Source organism: Manis pentadactyla, chromosome 4, assembly GCF_030020395.1.
Source record: "Manis pentadactyla isolate mManPen7 chromosome 4, mManPen7.hap1, whole genome shotgun sequence".
Lineage (NCBI taxonomy): Eukaryota > Metazoa > Chordata > Mammalia > Pholidota > Manidae > Manis > Manis pentadactyla.
Window position 1 is genome coordinate 93,954,452 of NC_080022.1, and position 23,692 is coordinate 93,978,143.

At 39.6% G+C, this 23,692-nt stretch overlaps 1 protein-coding gene across 11 annotated transcripts in view; it reads right to left on the bottom strand.

Annotated features, from left to right (window-relative positions):
* Positions 1-7,036: 7,036 nt before the first annotated feature.
* The window catches only part of SLC25A24 (solute carrier family 25 member 24), a 71,473-nt gene continuing 54,817 nt past the window's right edge, over positions 7,037-23,692 (bottom strand). For 8 of the 11 annotated variants that reach the window (XM_057500489.1, XM_057500495.1, XM_057500494.1 and 5 more), the window contains 5 exons: positions 22,274-22,426; positions 16,139-16,246; positions 14,618-14,785; positions 11,421-11,571; positions 7,037-9,058 (listed from right to left, as the gene is read on the bottom strand). In XM_057500489.1, coding sequence (XP_057356472.1) covers positions 8,874-9,058; positions 11,421-11,571; positions 14,618-14,785; positions 16,139-16,246; positions 22,274-22,426 — 765 coding nt within the window. In that variant the 3' untranslated portion in view covers positions 7,037-8,873. Of the gene's footprint in view, positions 9,059-11,346; positions 11,572-14,617; positions 14,786-16,138; positions 16,247-22,273; positions 22,427-23,692 lie in introns of all 11 variants that reach the window. The other 3 variants (XM_057500486.1, XM_057500487.1, XM_057500485.1) reach the window with 3 other exon arrangements.

The window sequence follows — 23,692 nt, forward strand, 5'->3', positions numbered from 1 at the left end:
TCCAGTGAAACCAAGAAAACCAGTTAGGCACCTTAGACATTTGTGAAAACTTATCTATGATATGGTGGATAATGTCCAACTGAACTTGAACAGTCTGAGAGGATTCAGATAAATTAAAACAACCCATTCCTGGGGACTGTTCACATCCCATATGTTCTTTTAACAGTAAATAGTCTGTAGTTGTAAGATTTTGGAGCGCTACAATTTGCACTTCTCCTAATTCTTGGTTGAGTTCCAACCATATAGATCCAGTCGATTTTGTTGTTTTACTGTATGCACAGGCCAGCTTAGATATCTCCTTCATTCCCATGGCAAGTCCAGGAGCTGGTGGGATGAGTGCATCTACAGCTGTAGCAGTGCGTGGATCTTTGTTGGGGTTTTTTTGATGATCATCTTCTGGCATGAGTCCTCCCAAGAGTGCTGATGTTGAAAGTTCTTTTTCATATCGTATCTTAGTTCATTTTCGGGGTAGCCAAATTAGGCTTTGATCCTCTGTATAAACACAAACAGACCCTTTGCCTACACTTTTATATGCCCTTTATATCATTGTGTAGAACTCATTGGAGGTCACCACACAGGAACTGCTTTTTTTTTTTTTAACATTAATCTACACTTACATGATGAATACTTTGTTTACTAGGCTCACCCCTATACCAGGTCCACCCTATATACCCCTTTACAGTAACTGTCCATCAGCATAGCAAAATGTTACAGAATCACTATTTGTCTTCTCTGTGTTGTACAGCCCTTCCCTTTCTCCCACACCCCTATGGATGTTAATCTTAATACCCCCCTTTTTCTCCCCCCCTTATCCCTCCCTACCCACCCATCCTCCCCAGTCCCTTTCCCTTTGGTACCTGTTAGTCCATTCTTGAGTTCTGTGATTCTGCTGTTTTGTTCCTTCAGTTTTTCCTTTGTTCTTATACTCCAAAGATGAGTGAGATCATTTGGTATTTCTCTTTCTCTGCTTGGCTTGTTTCACTGAGCATAATACCCTCCAGCTCCATCCATGTTGCTGCAAATGGTAGGATTTGCCCTTTTCTTATGGCTGAGTAGTATTTCATTGTGTATATGTACCACCTCTTCTTTATCCATTCATCTATCGATGGACATTTACGTTGCTTCCAATTCTTGGCTATTGTAAATAGTGCTGCGATAAACATAGGGGTGCATTGGTCTTTCTCATACTTGATTGCTGCATTCTTAGGGTAAATTCCTAGGAGTGAAATTCCTGGGTCAAATGGTATGTTTCTTTTGGGCATTTTGATGTACCTCCATATTGCTTTCCACAATGGTTGAACTAATTTACATTCCCACCAACAGTGTAGGAGGGTTCCCCTTTCTCCACAGCCTCGCCAACATTTGTTGTTGTTTGTCTTTTGGATGACAGCATTCCTTACTGGTGTGAGGTGATACCTCATTGTAGTTCTAATTTGCATTTCTCTGATAATTAGTGATGTGGAGCATCTTTTCATGTCTGTTGGCCATCTGTATTTCTTTTTTGGAGAACTGTCTGTTCAGTTCCTCTGCCCATTTTTTAATTGGGTTATTTGTTTTTTGTTTGTTGAGGCGTGTGAGCTCTTTATATATTCTGGACATCAAGCCTTTATTGGATGTGTCATTTTCAAATATATTCTCCCATACTGTAGGGTTCCTTTTTGTTCTATTGATGGTGTCTTTTACTGTACAGAAGCTTTTCAGCTTAATATAATCCCACTTGTTCATTTTTGCTGTTGTTTTCCTTGCCCGGGGAGATATGTTCAAGAAGAGGTCACTCATGTTTATGTCTAAGGGGTTTTTGCCTATGTTTTCTTCCAAGAGTTTAATGGTTTTGTGACTTACATTCAGGTATTTGATCCATTTGGAGTTTACTTTTGTATATGGGGTTAGACAATGGTCCAGTTTCATTCTCCTACATGTAGCTGTCCAGTTTTGCCAGCACCATCTGTTGAAGAGACTGTCATTTCGCCATTGTATGTCCATGGCTCCTTTGTCAAATATTAATTGACCATATATGCCTGGGTTAATGTCTGGATTGTCTAGTCTGTCCCATTGGTCTGTGGCTCTGTTCTTGTGCCAGTACCAAATTGTCTTGATTACTATGGCTTTATAATCGAGCTTGAAGTTAGGGAGTGAGAGCCTCCCTACTTTATTCTTCTTTCTCAGGATTGCTTTGGCTATTCGGGGTCTTTGGTGGTTCCATATGAATTTTTGAATTATTTGTTCCAGTTCATTGAAGAATGTTGCTGGTAGTTTCATAGGGATTGCATCTAATCTGTATATTGCTTTGGGCAGGATGGCCATTTTGACGATATTCACTCTTCCTAGCCACGAGCATGGGATGCGTTTCCATCTGTTAGTGTCCCCTGTAATTTCCTTTAAGAGTGACTTGTAGTTTTCAGAGTATAAGTCTTTCACTTCTTTGGTTAGGTTTATTCCTAGGTATTTTATTTTTTTTGATGCAATTGTGAATGGAGTTGTTTTCCTGATTTCTCTTTCTGTTGGTTCATTGTTAGTGTATAGGAAAGCCACAGATTTCTGTGTGTTGATTTTGTATCCTGCAACTTTGCTATATTCCGATATCAGTTCTAGTAGTTTTGGGGTGGAGTCTTTAGGGTTTTTTATGTACAGTATCATGTCATCTGCAAATAGTGACAGTTTAACTTCTTCTTTACAAATCTGGATTCCTTGTATTTTTTTGTTTTGTCTGACTGCCGTGGCTAGGACCTCCAGTACTATGTTAAATAACAGTGGGGAGAGTGGACATCCCTGTCTAGTTCCCGATCTCAGAGGAAAAGCTTTCAGCTTATCACTGTTCAATATAATGTTGGCTGTGGGTTTTTCATAGATGGCCTTTATTATGTTGAGGTACTTGCCCTCTATTCCCATTTTGCTGAGAGTTTTTATCATGAATGGATGTTGAACTTTGTCAAATGCTTTTTCAGCATCTATGGAGATGATCATGTGGTTTTTGTCTTTCTTTTTGTTGATGTGGTGGATGATGTTGATGGACTTTCGAATGTTGTGCCATCCTTGCATCCCTGGGATGAATCCCACTTGGTCATGGTGTACAATCTTTTTGATGTATTTTTGAATTCAGTTTGCTAAAATATTGTTGAGTATTTTTGCGTCTACGTTCATCAGGGATATTGGTCTGTAGTTTTCTTTTTTGGTGGGGTGTTTGCCTGGTTTTGGTATTAGGGTGATGTTAGCTTCATAGAATTAGTTTGGCAGTATCCCCTCCTCTTCTATTTTTTGGAAAACTTTAAGGAGAATGGGTATTATGTCTTCCCTGTACGTCTGATAAAATTCCGAGGTAAATCCATCTGGCCTGGGGGTTTTGTTCTTGGGTAGTTTTTTGATTACCGCTTCAATTTCATTGCCAGTAATTGGTCTGTTTAGATTTTCTGTTTCTTTCTGGGTCAGTCTTGGAAGGTTGTATTTTTCTAGGAAGTTGTCCATTTCTCCTAGGTTTCTCAGCTTGTTAGCATATAGGTTTTCATAGTACTCTCTAATAATTCTTTGTATTTCTGTGGGGTCCGTCGTGATTTTTCCTTTCTCGTTTCTGATACTATTGATTTGTGTTGACTCTCTTTTCCTCTTAATGAGTCTGGCTAGAGGCTTATCTATTTTGTTTATTTTCTCGAAGAACCAGCTCTTGGTTTCATTGATTTTTGCTATTGTTTTATTCTTCTCAATTTTATTTATTTCTTCTCTGATCTTTATTATGTCCCTCCTTCTGCTGACCTTAGGTCTCATTTGTTCTTTTTCCAATTTCGATAATTGTGACATTAGACCATTCATTTGGGCTTGTTCTTCCTTTTTTAAATACGCTTGGATTGCTATATACTTTCCTGTTAAGACTGCTTTTACTGTGTCACATAGAAGTTGGGGCTTAGTGTTGTTGTTGTCGTTTGTTTCCATATATTGCTGGATCTCCATTTTGATTTGGTCATTGATCCATTGATTATTTAGGAGCGTGTTGTTTAGCCTCCATGCGTTTGTGAGCCTTTTTGCTTTCTTTGTACAGTTTATTTCTAATTTTATGCCTTTGTGGTCTGAAAAGTTGGTTGGTAGGATTTCAATCTTTTGGGATTTACTGAGGCTCTTTTTGTGGCCTAGTATGTGGTCTGTTCTGGAGAATGTTCCATGTGCACTTGAGAAGAATGTGTATCCTGTTGCTTTTGGATGTAGAGTTCTGTAGATGTCTATTAGGTCCATCTGTTCTAATGTGTTGTTCAGTGCCTCTGTGTCCTTACTTATTTTCTGTCTGGTGGATCTGTCCTTTGGCGTGAGTGGTGTGTTGAAGTCTCCTAGAATGAATGCATTGCATTCTATTTCCTCCTTTAGTTCTGTTAGTATTTGTTTCACATTATGTTGGTGTTCCTGTATTGGGTGCATATATATTTATAATGGTTATATCCTCTTGATGGACTGAGCCCTTTATCATTATGTAATGTCCTTCTTTGTCTTTTGTTACTTTCTTTATTTTGAAGTCTGTTTTGTCTGATACCAGAATTGCAACACCTGCTTTCTTCTCTTTGTTGTTTGCATGAAATATCTTTTTCCATCCCTTGACTTTAAGTCTGTGCATGTCTTTGGGTTTGAGGTGAGTCTCTTGTAAGCAGCATATGGATGGATCTTGCTTTTTTATCCATTCTATTACTCTGTGTCTTTTGATTGGTGCATTCAGTCCATTTACATTTAGGGTGATTATTGAAAGGTATGAATTTATTGCCATTGCAGGCTTTAAGTTTGTGGTTACCAAAGGTTCAGGGTTAGCTTCTTTACTATCTTACTGTCTAACTTAACTCGCTTGTTGAGCTATTATAAACGTGGTCTGATGATTCTTTATTTCTCTCCCTTCTTATTCCTCCTCCTCCCTTCTTCATATGTTGGGTGTTTTGTTCTGTGCTCTTTTTAGAAGTGCTCCCATCTAGAGCAGTCCCTGTAGGATGCCCTGTAGAGGTGGTTTGTGGGAGGCAAATTCCCTCAATTTTGTTTGTCTGGGAATTGTTTAATCCCACCATCATATTTAAATGATATTCGTGCTGGATACAGTAGTCTTGGTTCGAGGCCCTTCTGTTTCATTGCATTAAGTATATCATGCCATTCTCTTCTGGCCTGTAGGGTTTCTGTTGAGAAGTCTGATGATAGCCTGATGGGTTTTCCTCTGTAGGTGACCTTTTTTTTCTCTCTGGCTGCCTTTAATATTTTTTCCTTGTCTTTGCTCTTTGCCATTTTAATTATTATGTGTCTTGGTGTTGCCCTCCTTGGCTCCCTTGTCATGGGAGTTCTGTGTACCTCTGTGGTCTGAGAGGCCATTTCTTCCCCTAGTTTGGGGAAGTTTTTGGCAATTATTTCTTCAAAGACATTTTCTATCCCTTTTTCTGTCTCTTCTCCTTCTGCTCTTCCGATGATGTGTATATTATTCCTTTTTGATTGGTCACTCAGCTCTCTTAAAATTCTTTCATTCCTGGAGATCCTTTTATCTCTCTCTGCATCAGCTTCTCTGCGTTCCTGTTCTCTGTTTTCTAGTCCATTAATGGTCTCTTGCATCTCGTCCATTCTGTTTTGAAGTCCTTCCAGAGCTTGTTTTATTTCTGTATTCTCCTTCCTTAGTTCTTGCATATTTCTCTGAAAGTCCATCAGCATGGTTATGACTTTTTTTTTGAATTCTTTTTCAGGAAGACTGGTTAAATCTATCTCCCCAGGTTCCTTCTCAGGGGAAGATGTAGCAGATGCCGAAGCTGTCTGGGTTAGTCTTGTCTGGATCATATTTTTTTGCCTTTTCATGTTGACAGGTGCTATTGACTGTCGGCTGGGAGGGCCAAACTTCTCGCTTGCTACTGGCCTTTCTTTACTGGGACAACTGCGACCTCTAGTGGCTTGTGTTGGGTAATTGCGAGTAGGCTGGGTCTTTGTGTCTTGCCCGGCCGATATGGATGGATCTCCCTTTCTGTGGGCAGGGTTTGCCTTAGGCTGTTTCTCTGCTTCCGCAGCGCCCGGAGGGGTAATGGATGGGGGGGCTGTTTGGCTGTTTACCTCCGTGAGGGGTCTCAGAGCTGTTGCCCAGGGGGTTAGTGCGCCTGGTTTTCCCTGTAATTTCCTGCCACTGGGCTGTGACCTATGCTGTTTCCGTCCAGCTGTTAAATCCCTGTCCCTTTAAGACTTTCAAAAAGCCTCCGCTTTTCTTTGTCACAGGGGCATCAGCTTCGGCACCCGCTCAGAGGTCTTGCTGCCCTATTTCATTAGTTACCAGCCCTCTCTACGCATGCACTGTGCCTGCGCTCTGGTGTGGGTGGCTGGGGCTGGGTGTTCAGCAGTCCTGGGCTCCGTCTCCCTCCCGCTCTGTCTACTCTTCTCCCGCCGGGAGCTGGGGGGACATGTGCTCGGGTCCCGCCGAGCCGGGGCTTGTATCTTACCCCTTTCACCAGGCGCTGGGTTCTCGCTGGTGTAGTTGTATTCTGTCTGTTGTCCTGTGTCTTCTGGTCTCTCTTTTAGGATTAGTTGTATTTGTTGTATTTTCAAAAATATATATGTTTTTGGGAGGAGATTCTCACTGTCGTACTCATGCCACCATGTTGGCTCCGCCCCGGTTTCAAGTTTTATTTCACTCTGTTTTTAATATATTTTGTACTTACTTGTAATCTGCATTATAAAAAAGCTTTTATATTACTTACCAGTTAAATTTAGCTTTTGCCTCCCACAACTTCCAGGAAAACTGACATTTCACCAATATGTGCCAATAAATCCTGAGATTTTGGATTCTCCTTGACACTGTGAACCCTCAGGGGTGTAACTGTAATTATAAGTGTGGACTCGTGATATCACAAAAACCACCTTCTTATGCCAAAATGAATGATAGAGACAACAACTGCTATGGCTCTTTAGGAAAAGCCAAAATATTTGGAAAGACTATATGGAGTCAGATGTGAAAAATATTACTCAAACTACTGCCAGTGATGTGACCTGTATGATACAGCCTTCTTTTTGCCTCAGTTATACTATTTCTTAGAAATGAGGAAACAAGTCATTTCAAAAACAAACATATTATGTATTTTTTTAATATAAAGGGCATGTAAATGCAAAAATGCCGAAATAAAGCTATCTTCAACTCCAGGCTCTTTTCAAAAGATATAAGATCATTTTTTTCAAAACATACAAGACACACAGATAAATCACATTCATACCTTACAAATGTTAAGTAGCAAACAATTTTACTTCATAATGAACAATGACTAGTTTTCAGTAGCTTGAAATTTCAGTTATTCATGCCATAATTTTTGAGTAAAAAAATCATGCACCTTGTCACTTATGTATTACTCAAAAGTACAAACAGCCCTGAAAATAGAGTCCCATGCTTATCATTTGTATTATAAAAATAGTGAGACATTTATCAGGCATAGCTAATACAATAAAAACTACATTTTAGAATATGTTTCACAAATACAAATCCAACATTTCTCTTTGGTTCAGAAAACGTAAGAGGTAGGTTCAAACAGAATAAATGCCTATTATGTCACTAGATTATCATTAAAATGTTGGCAATTTAAAACAGAAATTACTAGAAATCAAACAAGTTTAGGAACTAATAAGAATAATTTCAGCTAATAAATGTTTTTCTAAGTCCTAGTCACACAAATCAGGAAAGATAGTTGACTACAAAGATGACTTTAGTAAAATAAAAACATGGTATTGATAGTATAAATTAAGTTGCATCTATCTTAATATGTTCCTAAAACTTGGGGTAAGAGAGAGTATAAATGTACATGTTTATAAATTGGGCCTTTCATTAAACATAGGTACCTAACATATATGATTACTATAGGCTACTATTAATATGTACTACTGTCCCAGGTTTGCATGCCCAAATTGAAAATTGCAGGTTCAAAAAACTTGATAGTGAGGGGGAAATGAGAATGTCACTCACCTGTGATCAACCCACTCAGGTAATCAAGAAATTTCAGATAACCAAGAAGGGTCCTTGGAAGACTTGGTGATTAAAACAGAATCTGATTCAAGTAGGAAAAAAGGACAAAGAAAAGAGAGATGCTCTTCAGACACTGATAGAAGTAAAAGGGTTTTGTTTCCTGATATTTTTCAAAGCAATAACAGAGTAAGGGGCTTTGTGTTGGTAACATAAGAGTAACAGAGTGACCATGAGTGTGTCAGCCCAGGAACCAAGCCACAGCACAGTGATAGTGGAGACAGACCCACTGAAATAAATACCATTTTATCACTGCTCCTCACACAAAAGCAGTATGAATGGGCTCGGGTGTTCACATGCCTTAAACCTCTGCCACGTATGTTCTTATTCGGCTTAAAGAAAGGTAAGGACGTACATCTTATTAGTTATTTGGCTGCTGTGAAGTATACTTTCATGCAATGATTTTTTTATTACTGGTTCTACAAGAAAATTTTAATAAGTCAATGAAGACATTCAAAATACATAAAGCAATTTGAGTTTCAAGATTTTCTATTTTCTAGTCATTCTGTTTTTAAGACATGTAACTTTAAAGGAACTGGCATAAACTTGAATCAACCAAAATAAAGATTAATGGTCTATAATCCTACCACACAAAACAAATTTTATTCAAGCCATACATTTTTCAGATTTAGGATTCAATGCAGGGATTTGTAGAAAGGACAAATAAGAAAAAAGATGAAACACAACTTTGTGATTTTTAACATTTCTGTATATATAAAATTAAGCCCAAATGTCTGAAGTGATCATTGATCTGCTCTTCCCTTTTCTGAAAAAAGTAGGACTCCTTTTGCCAGAGACTTGTTGCAATTCTAGGAGAAAAAGTCATAATTCAGAGACTGCTGAAAGTTTCAATAATCTGGCTAAAGCAAAAAAATTCAACGTGTCATTTCTGGGTTACTCCTAGAGTTTGTTTCATATTTTCATAAACCACATAGCTAATGCCTACAGCAGGGAGCACTTTCATGAAGTTTGGGGTGATGCCTCTGTAAAGTCCCGGTATTCCTTCTTTGGAAACTATTCGTCGGAAGAGGCCCACCATGTTCACCTGTGGTGTTCCTTCTACCATGGCTAGGAAATAAGAGAGAAAACAGGCTAATTTAATCTTCAAGCATGTTTGGTTATTATACACATTATGATTTGTGTATTTGTTACCATTCACATTATGATTCAGAATGATACGCTAGAATACAATGAAAGAATATAACGTATTCCAAGGGGCCCAAGAAAGTACCCCTTTATGACTGTCCTTGTATGGCACCTAACAGTAGGTGCCCTGATTGTGATAATGGTGGGAATAACAGTTATTTGTTGAGTGTAATATTACTATGTGCTAGATACTGGGCTAATTACTTTACATACCAATAACAAGTATTATTATATATTGTTTTATAAATGAGGAATTGGAGGCTTACGAAGATGGAGACACTTACCTAACACACTTGGCTAGCAAGTGGGACAGCTGAGAGCTGATGGTCTTTCTGCTCCAAAGCTCATGCGCTCTCTACCATCCCACCCTGCCAGCACCCCCACCCCCCACCATTAGCCAAGTGTTGAGGGCAGAACAGTTTGATCTTGGGAAGTAAGGGGAGCTGGGGAACACTTTGGGGAGAAGAGGAAAATACAGGGTCCCTGGTCCTTGAAAATGACCTCAATAGGCAAGAAGGAGAGGAAGGGAAAGCGGTGTTGCCGGAGCAGCAGATGGCAGCAGACGAGGGCAGAAACACTGGGCTACCGGGACACCACTCCCCGCAGGAGGCGGTGATGACTCCCGCCAGAGGAGGTGGCCGCAGGAGGGCGAGGGAGGGGTGGGGAAACGGAGGGCGCAGCGAGAAAAGTCAAGTGGGCCAGATTATTAAAGGCATCCCACCAAGAACTTCAGAATTTATTCTGAAGATACTGAAGAGTCACAAATACTTCTGAACAGGAATAAAATGATCAGACCCCGGCTTCAGAAACAACACACTTATCAGCCACCCAAGACACTGAACAGGAGTCAGCAGGTGGGAGGGGATGACTTGTTAGGCAATGCTTTCAATCAGACAGGCTGGGTTTGAAGTCTGGCTCTGCTAGTTACCCAAATGCATAAATGCATAATCTTAGGGAAGTTACTTAATCTCTTTTCGCCCCAGTTATCCATATGCAAAATGGACATAATATTAGTGTCAACCCCAAAGATGGTTGGGATGGTTAAATGAGAGAATACACATGAATGTTTAGTTTATTAGTACTTGGCCTCTTCCTCTCCAGCCGTATGATCTCCTTTCAGCTCCTCAGGCGTGCCCATTTTCTGCTGCCTCAGTTCCTTCACATATGCTTTTCCTCAGGCTGGAAGGCTCTTTCTTTCCCCTGCCCCCCAGTTGCCCAGCTAACTCCCACTTGCCTTTCCAGGCTCAGCTTCAATGACAACATTCTGCGGCTCCCAGACAAGGTTGGAAGCCCTTGCTCAGTGCCCCTCCCACCGAGGGAAGGGGCTTAACGAGGGTATTTGCTTGCCGAGTGTGTGTCTCCACTCCCCCATGGCAGGGGCCACACCTGACCTGCGGACTGCTCTCACCCTAGCATCCAGCAGAGTGTCCAGCACCCGACAGTGGCTCAGGAAATATTCGTTAATTAAAGACTGACTGCTTGGTTAGGGGACGGGTGGTTGGTGCTTGGAAGACAGGTTGGAGAAATAACTGCAGATGCCCAGGTGGACTATTTAAAGAAATGACAGTGGGTGAGTGAGAATGGCCAAGGAAGGAGCAAAAAAGAAAAGAAAGGCACAGAATGGATACTTTAAAATAGCAATAAAGGCCAGGAAATCATAAGAAAAGAGAATAATCAATGAGATGGCAGGAGAGCCAGGAGGGTGCAGTGTATTCAAGGCCCAGGGAGGAGACAGTGCCACACAGGCAAGGATCACAGTCCAAAAGCTGCAGGGTCCAGTAATAAGAAATAATTCCAGCCACCATTTACCAAGAATTCAACAAAGGCCAGGTGCTTTACATATATTGTTGCTAATTCTTACACTATTACATGGTTTTCATTCCCATTTACAGAGGAGAAAGTGAAAATCCAAAATGGTTCAGGGCAAGAATCTGAACCATCTAGATACTAAAGGTTATACTCTTAAAACATGTATTCTCAGCACAGGCAACAAAATCGTACTCTGTTTATGAATTATGTACATATATGCATATGTGCAGTGCACCTATGGTATTAAATTTTATTGTATTTAAATTTCATTAAATTTCAGTATTAAAATTTCATGAAGAGGGAGTGATTAGGAAAAGAATTTCTAAAAAGATTCCTTAGGGAGACAATCAGGACAAAAAGGTTGAGAAACACTAGCTTACAACCACACTCTGCTGTCTCACTAGAAATTGAAGTTCCAGAAGCATGTCACTAATGCAACACGTTTACCACCATCCCTCTTTCATCAGAAACTCGCCTTGAGCCTGCATGCGTGTTCTCACCAAAGCCAAGGGGTAGCTGGCCAGCTGACCACAGGTGCTGGATAAAGCGCCACATCCCAGCAGAACCATGACTCCGGGGTTGACAGAGTCTTTAGCAAAATTATCTAGCCAATAGGACTTCAAGAGCTACCAGAGAAACAGAAAAGAAGAAAAATAATGAACAAGTAATTTTATAGCTGCTTTCACACAACATGAACATTTCCCAGCTGCTCCTGTCCTTATGAGAGGCAGGCCACATTTCTGCAAGGTTGGCAGTACAGTCCCAAGAGCAGCAGCCCTGCACAGGGGTGGAGCAGCCACCAGGGATTCAGAACACAGGAAGTCTGCACTGGCTGCTCATTTTCTTCTGAAGAAATGAGAAGATCAATAGCATACCAAATGTAGGATCTGAAGGACATTTCCTATGGTGAGTATTAATAAGAGTAATATACTACTAATTGCATGTAATTTTGTACTTTACACATGTTTTTTCATTTAGGCCTTTTACAGAAGCTCTGAGGTGGAGCTATTCTTCTGATTTCAGAAATGAGGAAAACTAGTATCAGTGGAGTTTTTTTTTTAAAAAGGATACAGAATCAAGTATACTGACCCCCAGGCCATGCTTTTTTCCCTATTATCCTAGGTCCCTATACTTCCATTAGAAGGCAATAGCTGAGAGAAATGGTATAAAATATATGTGCTAATCCATCTTTTAACTATAAAATATTTTAAGTATAAAAACATATGCTGATATGTGGGAAACACTGTATTTCCTTTTGGTAGCCCAAGTATACTAAAACACTACACCCAAAGCAATATACAGATTGAATGCAATCCCTATTCAAATCTCAACCAGCCTAAAATTCATATGGAATCTCAAAGGTGCTGAGTATAGCCAAAATAATCTCAGAAGAGAAGAATAAAATTGGAGGCTTCACAGTTCCTGATTTTAATATACACTACAAAGCAACAGTAAGCAAGACGGTGTGGTACTGGCATAAAGAGAGATACATAGCTCAGTGGAACAAAACAGAGCTCAGAAATACTCTTGAAAGTATGTCCAAATGATCTTCAACAAGAGTGCCAAGACTATACACTAGGGAAAGCACAGTCTTTCTAACAAATGGTGCTGGGAAAATTGGATATCTGCATGCAAAAGAATAAAGTTGTACTATTATCTTATATATAAAAAAACTAAGTCAAAATGGATTAAAGACATAAACATAAGACCTAATCCTACATAGCATAAAAGCTTCAGGACATTGGATTTGGCAACAGTTTCTTGGAAATGACACCAAAAGTACAGGCAACAAAAGCAAAAACAGACATATAGACTTCACTAACTTAAAAATTTCTGTGCAGCAAAGGAAACAATCAACAGAATATAAAGGCAATCTATAGAATGGGAGAATACATTTGCAAATCATATATTTGATTAGGGTTAATATCCTAAATACGTGAAGAACTCCTATAACTCAACAATTTAAAAGATGATTATAAATTGACAAAGGTCTTGGATAGATATTTCTCCCAAAAAAAGATAAGTAAATGAACGAGCATATGAAAAGATGCTCAATGTCACTTATCATCAGAAAAATTAAAATCAAAATAACTAGATAATGCTTTTGATTCATACCTGTGAGGAAGCCACTACCAAAAAAACTCACCAAAAAAACAAAAAACAAAAAAACCCCAAAAACCATCAAGTGTTAGCAAAGATGTAGAGAAATTAGAACTCTTGCGCACTATTTGTGGGAATGAAAAGGGTGCAGCTTCTATGCAAAACAGTTTAACAGTTCCTCAAAAATCTTAACAGAATTATAGTATGATCCAGCTGTTCTACACCTAGGAATATACCCAAAGCAATTGAAAGCACAGCCATACCCACAGTAGCCAAAAGGTAGAAACAACCCACATGGTTAATCAACAGATGAACAGATACACAAAATGTGGATATATATACATACAATGGTATACTATTCAGCCATAAAAAGAAAAGAAATTCTGATACATGCTACACATGGATGAACCCTGAAAACATGCTGAGTGAAATAAGCCAGACAAAAAAGGACAAATATTGCATGATTCCACTCATATGAAATAACTAGAACAGGCAAATACAGAGAGTCAGAAAGTAGATGAGAGGTTAACAGGAGCTGAAGGGAGAAGAGGGGAGAATTATTTCATAGTTGTTACAGAGTTTATATTTGGGATGCTGAAAAAGACCCGGAAATAGATAGTGGTGATGTTGCACAACACTGTGAATGTAATTAATGCCCTGGAACTAAACCCTTAAAAATGGTTAAAATGGCAAATTTTACATGATACATATTTTACAATTATAAAATTAAACTTTTAATTAAATGCCCAAAGCCATTGAATTTTACACTTTATAGGAGCGAAAGTGTATTATATCTTAATAAAACTGAAAAAAAAAAAAAGGTAAAGTTCTCTAAGGAAGCTTTCACTACACATTCCACCCTTCCCCTCAGCTCTAGGTTGGGTCCCTTCCTAATTTACCCAGGCTTCCTACCTCTGTCGCAGCTCAACTAACCACACTGTGAGTTAGCTGTCTGCCTCCCCAACTAGACCCTCAGTTTTCTAAAGGCAGAAACCAAGTCCTCCTTTCAGTTTCTAGATCCAGCGTCTAACCAGTGGCTTGCACATAGTGTGTGCTCAATAAATGTTCGTCAGAGTCATAAATTATTAAATGCTTTAAGTGACATGGTTGATCCAAGATCTGTAGTCTGAGCTGTTTCTTCAGTACAAGGGATGAATCTGTGCTATCCATATCAATCTTTTGGCCTTATCAATGTCAGATGTTAACAAATCAAAGAAAACATGACATTTTTGCTTATTTTTTCTCCTCTCAAAAAAATCCCTAGTACCACCTTCTAAGCTGAACAACTATATCCAAATGTGAGATCACTCTCTTCACTAATAAAAATAATTCACAGGGAAATCTAATATAAAAGTGACCACAGGTATATGGAGTCTCATATTCAAGAAACTTGAAAAAGAAAGATCAAATAGCACACCCCTGAATCTACTTTTGGTCACAAACTGTTTCCTGGCATATATGTATGTTTTTACATAAAGTCAAATTCTAACAATAAGAAATATTTAACTACATTTTTAGACTCAACAAACAGATGGGTACATTTTCACATTCAGATGAATGCCACAAACTCACCTCATACACAGCAAGATCTATACCTGCATAAGGTATGATGCCTAATAAGTTGGGAACATAACCTTTGTAAAAAGCTCCCATGCCTTCATGTTTCAAAATCTTCTTGGCACAATCGAATATTCCAGAGTATTGTCCAGTTTTGCCTATAGCTAGCCTGGTTTTCAAAACCTGTTTATGAAAAAATTTTATAAGAATGTTATTGTTCATATTAATTCATCATGAAATTCAAAAGAAGTAATTTTATAGAGAATAAAAACCTAGCATATAAGGTTACTCGAATGACCCCACTTGTTGATGTGTTCTCCCTCACGTTATTCTCTCTGTTGAGAGGCTGAGACCAGAACCCAGAGGACCCTTATTGCAAAGAGGATCTGAATGAGGGCAGAGGCAGAGAAAATGGAGAGAAGATAATCTATTGTTGTCTTCACAAAATTGGTGGCCAATTAGAAAAGGAAGGTGAGGAAAATGATAGTGTAACAGATGACTCCGGTGCTTCGAGCTTGGAACACAGGATGGGGGCAGTAGGGAGGTGGGAAGGTGATGCTATGAGCTGAACTGGAGGACATAAAAGAAAGGCTGGATACTGAGGATATTTTTTGAGGGGTGTGCAAGGAAAGCTATATTAATATGCATAGCCCAAAAATGAAAACCAAAAGTATATTTTGCTTGAGTCTTATCAGTTACTGAAAAACCTTCTGTCATATCAATAAAGATATCTACGTCCACAATATTATTTTTGCTCTAGAGGAGCAAATTTCTTTTCTTTTTAAGAAAGATCACCACTGTTAGCTCAAGGGCTGTGTACAAAGTTGTCCACAGGTCCATGGTTTGCCAATTTGTGCTCCAGAAGGCGGTAAGTTATGACTACCACCAGCTAGTTGAATCTTGAGGCTTCATTTTTAAATTTATGGTACATAAACCCTTTGGAGAGGAATGGGTGTTATAATTCTCATCCACACTGTGGCAGCCAGCCTCCTAAGAAGGCCTGCCCCCACGCCTCCCCTTCTCCTGGTATTCACACCCTGGGCAGTCCCCTCCAGCGGGGTGGTCTGTGTGGCCAGCAGAAGACAGCAGAAGGGACACAGGACTGCAGCCTCCACCTCAGGTGCTCACTCGCACTCATGTGCTCTCCCGCTTTTAGATGGTGGACTTGAGGAAACCAGCTACATGTCACGAGGATACTCAAGCAGCTATGGAGATGCCTGACTGATAGGGAACTGATGTCTGCAGCCCATGACCAGGCAGGCCTGGCAACAGACACAGGAGTGAGTCTGGAAGCAGATCCACCCCAGCGGAGACTTTCAGTGACTGCAGCCCTGAGCGATACCTTGACGGCAGCCCCTGAGAAACCCTGAGCCAGAGGCACCCAGCTAAGCTACTCCTGGACCCCAGACCCACAGAAACCATAAGAAAATAAATGCTGGTTGTTTTAAACTGTTAATTTTGGGATAACTTGCTACACAGAAATAGATAATTAATACAAACACCATTAACACAGTCAGACTTCACAATGGTACTTACCTCCATAGGATAAATGAAAGTCTGTGCCGTTGCTCCAGCCATGGAACCAGAAACAAATCTCTCAAATGTCCCTATTTTCTGCCCTTCCTCAGTAAGCAACTTCTTGTACTGTATAAATAAAATTTTAAGTGCACATTAATTAATACCTCCTACAGACTGAATGGTGTCTCCTCCCAATGCAGATTGTGGAGCCTGTCCCCCAGTATGATGACATTTGGAGGTGGGGCTTGTAGGAGGTGATCAGAATTAGAGGAGGTCATGAGGGTGGGGTTCTCATGACGGGGTTCATGCCCTTCAAAGAAGAGGCACCGGAGAGTTTTTTCTCTCCCCTTCCCTCTGTCTCTCTCTCCACATGTATGCATCAAGGTGAGGCCAAGTGAGCACACAGTGAGAGGGTGGCCATCTGCAGGCCAGGAAGGGGGCCCTCCCCACAGACAAAGTTGGTCAGTGCCATGATTTTGGACGCCCAGCTCCAGAACTGTGAGAAATAAATTTCTGTTGTTTAAACCAACACCGAATGGTATTTTGTTAGGGCAGCCTGAGCTAAGACAGTACCAAAATATAAATGAGCTCCTAGAAATCAAATAATTGACAATACGATGATATTACTTAAAGTGCAGACACTGCATTAACAATATATAGAAGAAAGCGAGCTTAAATGCTGATACGTTCAGTTTACTGGACAGGAGGTTTCAACTTAGATTTCCACAGAACACAGATGTTCCACAGATGGGACCCAGTTGCTCCTTTGATGATACAGAATGTTATTCTTTCCCAGATGAATTATCCCAGGATTAATAAAGTGCTCATAATTTTTTGGCTATTTTCCCCATAGTTTTCTTTTTTCAAGGTGAGCCTATTTTTACCAGGACGAATAAAACTAACAAATATGTGGCAAACAAACATAAACAGAACAACTTACAAAAACATTTTTATCAGTGCTACATATAATTATACAAACACACCAAGCCCAGCGCCCATGCAGCCCACTGGTTCTAAAGTACCAACACAGCTGATCTGGCCAACTGTGCAAATCTGACCCCAGGGCAGCCAAAATATCAACAGGCCAGTATGTTAATAACAGGAGCTCCTGAGTCAGGGAGATCTAGGCTGGAACCCCAGAAACAGGTGGCCCAGAGAAAGTTCATGAACATTCCATGCTCCACTGCCCTTCCCTGTGATAACAGTGCCTATCCCATGGGATGCTGACAGTTTTAAGTAAGATGATACATGTAGTACAGCACCATGCTGGACATCCAGCAACTGGAGTACATGTTACCATTATTAATATATTATCTTTCTACATGAAGAAAGAAAAGCTCTGCCCAGACACAGACTATGCTCATAAGCCAGGCAAACCAAATTCCTTCTTAGAAATGTGATGTGAGTCTACAGCAGTAATTAGCCTGACACCAGAGGGAGAAGTGGTTAAGTCAATAGAGAGAAGACGACACATGGAAAAGGGACAGGTCAGTGAGGGTCCACCTCCTGTGCTTCCCCGAGGGTCCCTACCCCCCTTAATGCCGCAGGCATCCCTACAGGGGCTCCTATTCCCCAAACCAGCCAGGGTTCTGTTCCTCAGGATCCAAAGAGCCCCATGCAAGTACACAAGAATACTTCTCCTAGTAAAACTGTATTTCTCTACTCATGGTAAAAATTACTTCTATTACTAAAACCCTAAAGAATCCACTCCAAAACTACTAGAACTAATATCTGAATTCAGCAAAGTTGCAGGATACAAAATTAATACACAAAAATATGTTGCATTCCTATACACTAATGATGAACTAGCAGAAAGACAAATCTGGAAAACAATTCCATTCACAATTGCATCAAAAAGAATAAAATCCTTAGGAATAAACCTAACCAAGGAGGTGAAAGACCTATACCCTGAAAACGATAAGACATTCATTAGAGAAATGAAAGAAGATACAAGTAAATGGAAATACATCCCATGCTCATGGATAGGAAGAATTAATGTTGTCAAAATGGCCATTCTGCCTAAAGCAATCTACAGATTCAGTGCAATCCCTATCAAAACACTGACAGCATTCTTCTACAAACTAAAACAAATAGTTCTAAAATTCATATGGAACCACAAAAGACCCCAAATGCCAAAGCAATCCTGAGAAGAAAGAATAAAGCTAGGGGTATTATGCTCCCTGACTTTAAGCTCTACTAAAAGCCAATTTGTAATCAAGCCAATTTGGTACTGGCACAAGAACAGACCCATAGATCAATGGAAAAAGAATAGAGAGCCCAGATATAAATCCAAACACATATGGTCAATTAATATACAGTAAAGGAAAAATTCATATGGAAACACCAAAGACCCCGAATAGCCAAAGCAATCCTGAGAAAGAAGAATAAAGTGGTGAGGATCTCACTCCCCAACTTCAAGCTCTACTACAAAGCCATAGTAACCAAGACAATTTGGTACTGGCACAAGAACAGAGCCACAGACCAGTGGAACAGATTAGAGACTCCAGACATTAACCCAAACATATACGGTCAATTAATATTCGATAAAGGAGCCATGGACATACAGTGGGGAAATGACAGTCTCTTCAACAGATGGTGCTGGCAGAACTGGACAGCTACATGTAAGAGAATGAAACTGGATCACTGTCTAACCCCATACACAAAAGTAAATTCAAAATGGATCAAAGACCTGAATCTAAGTCATGAAACCATAAAACTCTTAGAAAAAAACATAGGCAAAAATCTCTTGGATGTGAACATTAGCGACTTCTTCATGAATATATCTCCCTGGGCAAGGAAAACAAAAGCAAAAATGAACAAGTGGGACGATATCAAGCTGAAAAGCTTCTGTACAGCAAAGGACACCATCAATAGAACAAAAAGGTACTCTACAGTATGGGAGAATATTTTCGTAAATTACAGATCCGATAAAGGCTTGACATCCAAAATATATAAAGAACTCATGCTCCTCAACAAACAAAAAGCAAATAATCCAATTAAAAAATGGGCAGAGGAGCTGAACAGACAGTTCTCCAAAGAAGAAATTCAGATGGACAACAGACACATGAAAAGATGCTCCACATTGCTAGTTATCAGAGAAATGCAAATTAAAACCACAATGAGATATCACCTCACACCAGTAAGGATGGCCACCATCCAAAAGACAAACAACAACAAATGTTGGTGAGGTTGTGGAGAAAGGGGAACCCTCCTACACTGCTGGTGGGAATGTAAATTAGTTCAACCATTGTGGAAAGCAGTATGGAGGTTCCTCAAAAAGCTCAAAATAGACTTACCATTTGATCCAGGAATTCCACTTCTAGGAATTTACCCCAAGGATGCAGCAGTCCAGTTTGAAAAAGACAGATGTACCCCTATGTTTATCGCAGCACTATTTACAATAGCCAAGAAATAGAAGCAACCTAAGTGTCCATCAAGTAGATGAATGGATAAAGAAGATGTGGTACATATACACAATGGAATATTATTCAGCCATAAGAAGAAAACAAATGCTACCATTTGCAACAACATGGATGGAGCTAGAGGGTATTATGCTCAGTGAAATAAGCCAAGCGGAGAAAGATAAATACCAAATGATTTCACTCATCTGTGGAGTATAAGAACAAAAGAAAAACTGAAGGAACAAAACAGCAGCAGAATCACAGAACCCAAGAATGGACTAACAGTTATCAAAGGGAAAGAGACTGGGGAGAATGGGAGGGTAGGGAGGGATAAGGATGGGGAAAAAGAAAAGGGGTATTATGATTAGCATGTATAATGTGGGGGGTGAGGGAAAGGAGAGGGCTTTGCAACACAGAAGAGACAAGTAGTGATTCTACAGCATCTTGCTATGCTGATGGACAGTGACTGTAATGGGGTTTGTGGGGGGGACTTGGGGTAGAGGAGAGCCTAGTAAACATAATATTCTTCAAAAAATATATATATATACATACAATAAAGGAGCCATGGACATACAATGGGGAAATAACAGCCTCTTGAACAACTGGTATTGGCAAAACTAGACAGCGACATGCAAGAAAATGAAACTGGATTATTGTTTAACCCCATACACAAAAGTAAACTCAAAATGGATCAAAGACCTGAATGTATGTCATTAAACCAAAAAACTCTGAGAAGAAAACATAAGCAAAAATCTCCTGAATATAAACATGAGCAACTTTTTCCTGAATGCATCTCCTCGGGCAAGGGAAACAAAAGCAAGAATGAACAAATGGGAGTATATGAAGCTAAAAGCTTCTGTGCAGCAAAGGACACCATCAGCAGAACAAAAAGGCATCCTACAGTATGGGAGAATATATTTGTAAATGACATATCCAACAAGGGGTTAACATCCAAAATATATAAAGAACCCACATGCCTCAACACCCAAAAAGCAAATAACCCTATTAAAAAATGGGTGGAGGATATGAACAGGAATTTCTCCAAACAAGAAATTCAGATGGCCAACAGGCACATGAAAAGATGCTCCACATCGCTAATTATCAGAGAAATGCAAATTAAAGCCACAATGAGATATCACCTCACACCAGTTAGGATGGCCAACATAGAAAACACTAGGAACAACAAATGCTAGCGAGAATGCAGAGAAAGGGGAACCCTCCTGCACTGCTGGTGGGAATGTAAACTAGTTCAACCATTGTGGAAAGCGATATGGAGGTTCCTCAAAAAACTAAAAATAGAGATACCATTTGACCCAGGAATTCCACTCCTAGGAATTTACCCAAAGAAAACCACTTCTCAGATTCAAAAAGGCATATGCACCCCTATGTTTATTACAGCACTATTTACAATAGCCAAGATATGGAACAAGTGTCCATCACTAGATGAATGGATAAAGTAGATATGGTACATATACACAATGGAATACTATTCAGCCATAAGAAAGAAACAAATCCTACCATTTGCAACAACATGGATGGAGCTAGACAGTATTATGCTCAGTGAATAAGTCAGGCAGAGAAAGACAAATACCAAATGATTTCCCTCATTTGTGGAGTATAACAACGAAGCAAAACTGACAGAACAAAATAGCAGCAGACTCACAGACTCCAAGAAGGGACCAGTGGTTACCAAAAGGGAGGGGTGGGAGTGGGCAGGTGTGGAGGTAGGGAGGGAGAAGGGGATTGTGGGGTATCATGACTCGTGCACATGGTGTGTGTGGGGTCACAGGGAAGACAGTGTAGCTCAGAGAAGACAAATAGGGACTCTGTGGCATCTTACTACACTGATGGACAGTGACTGCAATGGGGCATGGGGGGACTTGATAATAAGGGTGAATGTAGTAACCACATTGTTTTTCTTGTAAAACCTTCATAAGAGTGTATATCAATGATCCCCCAAAAAAGAACAAAACACTCTCCAAAATCACCAAAAATCTATTTGAAATGATACAAAACAGAAGATGGAGTTAAATTTCAAGGTTCTTAGAGTCAGTGATGAGCAATACTAAAAGAAATGATGGAAAAAGTAATTTTGTGGATGCTCAACTAGACAGTTCTATTAATGATCAAAAAGGGGAGCCAAACTCTAAAATTCACTACCCTATCTCCTCTCAACACCATGTTGTTATGCTGAAGCAGCCTCGCAGACGATCAAAGTCCACGGAGAAGCCGACTCAGGTAAATGAATCCCCTCCCTCCCTCCCTCCCACCAGGAGCACCGAGCACCTGTCCAATGCCAGGCTCTCAGGGCCAGAGCGCACGAGCAGCAGCCAAGCGCCTGCCCTCAGGGAGCTTTCACTCTCAGCTCCACTCCACTTCACAGCAGCGTCACTGTACACAGAGGACCTCGACTTAAGTTGTCCTCCCAGATGTTACACTGGGAAACTCTCATAAAATTCGTGCTGGTGTGCAACTTCTATTCTCAATTCAAAATGAATAAGCCAGAAGTCTACAGTTCTTTTAAGAGCTACATAGAAAAGAATACAAAAGACTTTATAATTAACATGAAATTCAGAATCCCAGAATGTTGTCAGAAGGACACTTTGAGTTTTAGTCTAATCTCTTATAAGAGACATTTCCATATATATGGAAAATTGTGCATTGAAATAAGAATCCAAGAAGTATTATATGTTGTTACTGAATCTGTGTTAACTCCTCTTTGTTAATAAATTCAACAGGTGATAATGATTACCTGTTCATATGCCCAGAACTTAACAGCTGTCTCAGGAGCAATTTTAATGACATTTGTACCATTTCCTCTCCAAAGGGAGCGGATACCTCCTTCTTTCACCATCTGTCGAAAGCCATTATATATGTTCATTTTTCCTGATTTTGAACCATGGACCTAAAAATAAAAGCAAAATGATATAAAATACTGGTAGAATGTTCTTGTTCTCATTTCTAAAGTAACCATATGAACTCTACCTTCCTTAATACTGTCTATAACTGCAAGATGTATTTGAAAATAGAATATAGAAGGTTGAGAAAATATATAATAATGGGGAGGATTATTACTACCATTTTACAGGGCTGACTCTGAATCTAAACATAAGAAAAACTGATATCCAGTGTGGGAAAGCAGAGAGAGAACACAAAATCAAAATTAAAATTATGATGAACATTCATAAGACAACATGAGCCAAATTGTACATTAAGCTATAGAACATTCTTTGGAATGTGAACAGGTTCAGTTTAAGAAAAATTTTTAAAGGTACTGCAGGTACTATATTATCCCTCCAAGAAGTAATACCAACATGAAATATAAATGGGTCTGGAAATAGCTGGGTGGTATGAATATAAAAGCCACAGATACCGGATGCACACGGCCTCAAACCAGAAGCAAAAACTGTACCAGCTATGGCTTATCTCAAGACCACTCCAGGCAATAAATTCAGAAGAAAATGTGTCACCTCCTGAGCACTGATGAATTATTACTTGGCTCATACTACAGATGTGATAGCTATTAAACTATACTAGACCTTATGATTTCCTTTATATACAAACTGCTTAAATCTAATTAAAAATAATTAAGGAAGTCAGAAATTCTTCTGATTGTTTCAACTTACACAAAATGAGTTACTACTAAAAAAAAAAGAAAAAAGATGGGAGAGGCTGAAGACTAAAGGTCATCCAGAATTGTTAGACTATCTCCTATGTCGATTCCCTGATCAAGTCACAGTAAAAACTATGGACACCAAAGGTCCAGGTGAGCTTCTTTGGTAGGTCTGCAACACTCTGAGCATACTGTCACACATCAATGCCAGGAAAGTAACACATCACGGAGAGAGGACAACAGAAACTATGTATTTGTTACTTCTCCAGACCTGGCCCTATGCACTTCTTCCTTGGCAGATTGTAATCTGTATCTTTTCCCTGTAATAAACCATAAACATGAGTGTAAAATCTTCTAGTGATTCTGTGAGTCCTATTAAATTACTGAACCTAAAGGTAGTTTTGGGAACCCCCTTGAACTTACAGGAACTAAAATGTACAGATAACCATTTTATTTTAAATAAATTTTACATTGAAATATGACAAAGGAAAAGATGAGTGCTTATTCAAGCTCCTTCAAAGTCAACTTACTGTTGTTCCTAAAGAAACACACCACACC